Here is a 1,586-nt window from a genome sequence, read left to right on the forward strand (position 1 = left end):
TGCAAGTGGCCACCTAAGATGCATCAACTGGTCCCAACCACTTGGAGTAAAGGAGAATAAAGAACACCGAAGACACAAGGAAAGTAATAGCCCAAGAGACAGACAGGGCCACATAAACCAGAGACTTCATCAGCCTGGACCAGAACTAGATGGTGCCCGGCTACCAATGAACGTCCTGACAGGGAACACAACAGAGGGTCCCTGATGGAGCAGTAGAATGATGGGATGCATAACTCAAATTCTAGTAAGACCAGACTTAATGGTCTGACTGAGACTGGAGGTGCCCCAGAAAGCATGGCCCCTGGTCTATCACCCCAGAACTAAAACAATTTCTCAGGCCAACTCTTCAGACAGGGATTGGACTGGACTATGGGACATAAACTGATACTTGTGAAGAATGTGCCTCTTAGTCAAGTACATACAAGAGACCAAAGGGGCGGCTTCTGTCCAGAGGTGAGATGGGAAGGCAGAGAGTCAGGAGCTGGTTGAATCTTCATGGGGAGTCAGGGGCGGAGGGGAGGAGTGTGCTTTGCAGAATGGGGTGAGCGGTTGGGGTCTCATAACAATGTATGTAAAACATACAAAAAAAAATTCTGTATGGGAGACTAACTTGAAATGTAAACTTCATTTGATTACAACAAAAAAATAAAAAAATTTAAAAAAAAGATGGTCAAAAATTTGAATTAATTATAAAAGCTAATACCTACTGAGTACCTGCCATGTGCCAGGTCCATCATACGCAATTCATGAACACTTCACAACAAAGTTGTAAGGTCAAAACTACTATTTTTTCTCGTCTTACAGCTAAGGGAAATAGAAATTAAAGGAAATGAGACTGACTGAACTCTATAGTATGTAGCAATTAATAGTCTAAAAGAACGACAATATTTTTAAAAATCAACTATATTATGATCAAATAACCACCAAGCACAGGAAAGAGAAACCACAGGGGAGATTACAATAAATAAAACTATCATCTCTTACTTGATTAATTTCACTTTGGAGTTGTAACCCATGCTGCTCCTTTTCTTCTCTCTGTTGTTGTAGCTGTTTAAACTCTGCCTTAAGATGCTGGTACTTGGTCTCTACTTCTGATAATTCTTCTTTGAGTTTTTGAGTAGCTTCTCCTTTTTCACCTAGTTCTGCTTGCATTCTCTGTAGCGAAGTTTCAGATGCAGATAATCTTGATTGAAGCTGTTGACAATCTAGATCTTTTTGATGAAGGCTTGCCTGTATATTCTTTTTACTCACAGATTCTTCATTATGTTTCTCCTCTAACTGTGTATAGTCCAGTTCTTGCTTCAGTAATTTCTCAGTCAAAATCTGAAATGTCAATTTAATAATTTATTTCCTTCTCGAATATTTTTAATTAATTATTCAAACAATCTTTAGAGCAATATTGGCTTCGATAAATGTTTTACTCAATATTAAAATAGTGCAAATATTCTAGTCAAGAATTACATTGTCATATAATGATATAATCGTTCATTAATTTATAATTTTATTATTGGTCCACTTGACTAAACTCTACTAACATAACTTAAGAATTGCCAACAAACTTTTTTTTTTTTTAATTTTTTTTTTTA

At 36.8% G+C, this 1,586-nt stretch overlaps 1 protein-coding gene across 1 annotated transcript in view; it reads right to left on the reverse strand.

Annotated features, from left to right (window-relative positions):
* Positions 1 to 1,586, reverse strand: part of LOC101352813 (early endosome antigen 1) — a 150,187-nt gene that overhangs the window by 69,419 nt on the left and 79,182 nt on the right. The window contains exon 11 of the mRNA XM_023738584.1: positions 985 to 1,323. Coding sequence (XP_023594352.1) covers positions 985 to 1,323 — 339 coding nt within the window. The remainder of the gene's footprint in view (positions 1 to 984; positions 1,324 to 1,586) is intronic.

The sequence above is a fragment of the Trichechus manatus genome, unplaced genomic scaffold, assembly GCF_000243295.1.
Source record: "Trichechus manatus latirostris isolate Lorelei unplaced genomic scaffold, TriManLat1.0 scaffold00119, whole genome shotgun sequence".
NCBI lineage: Eukaryota > Metazoa > Chordata > Mammalia > Sirenia > Trichechidae > Trichechus > Trichechus manatus.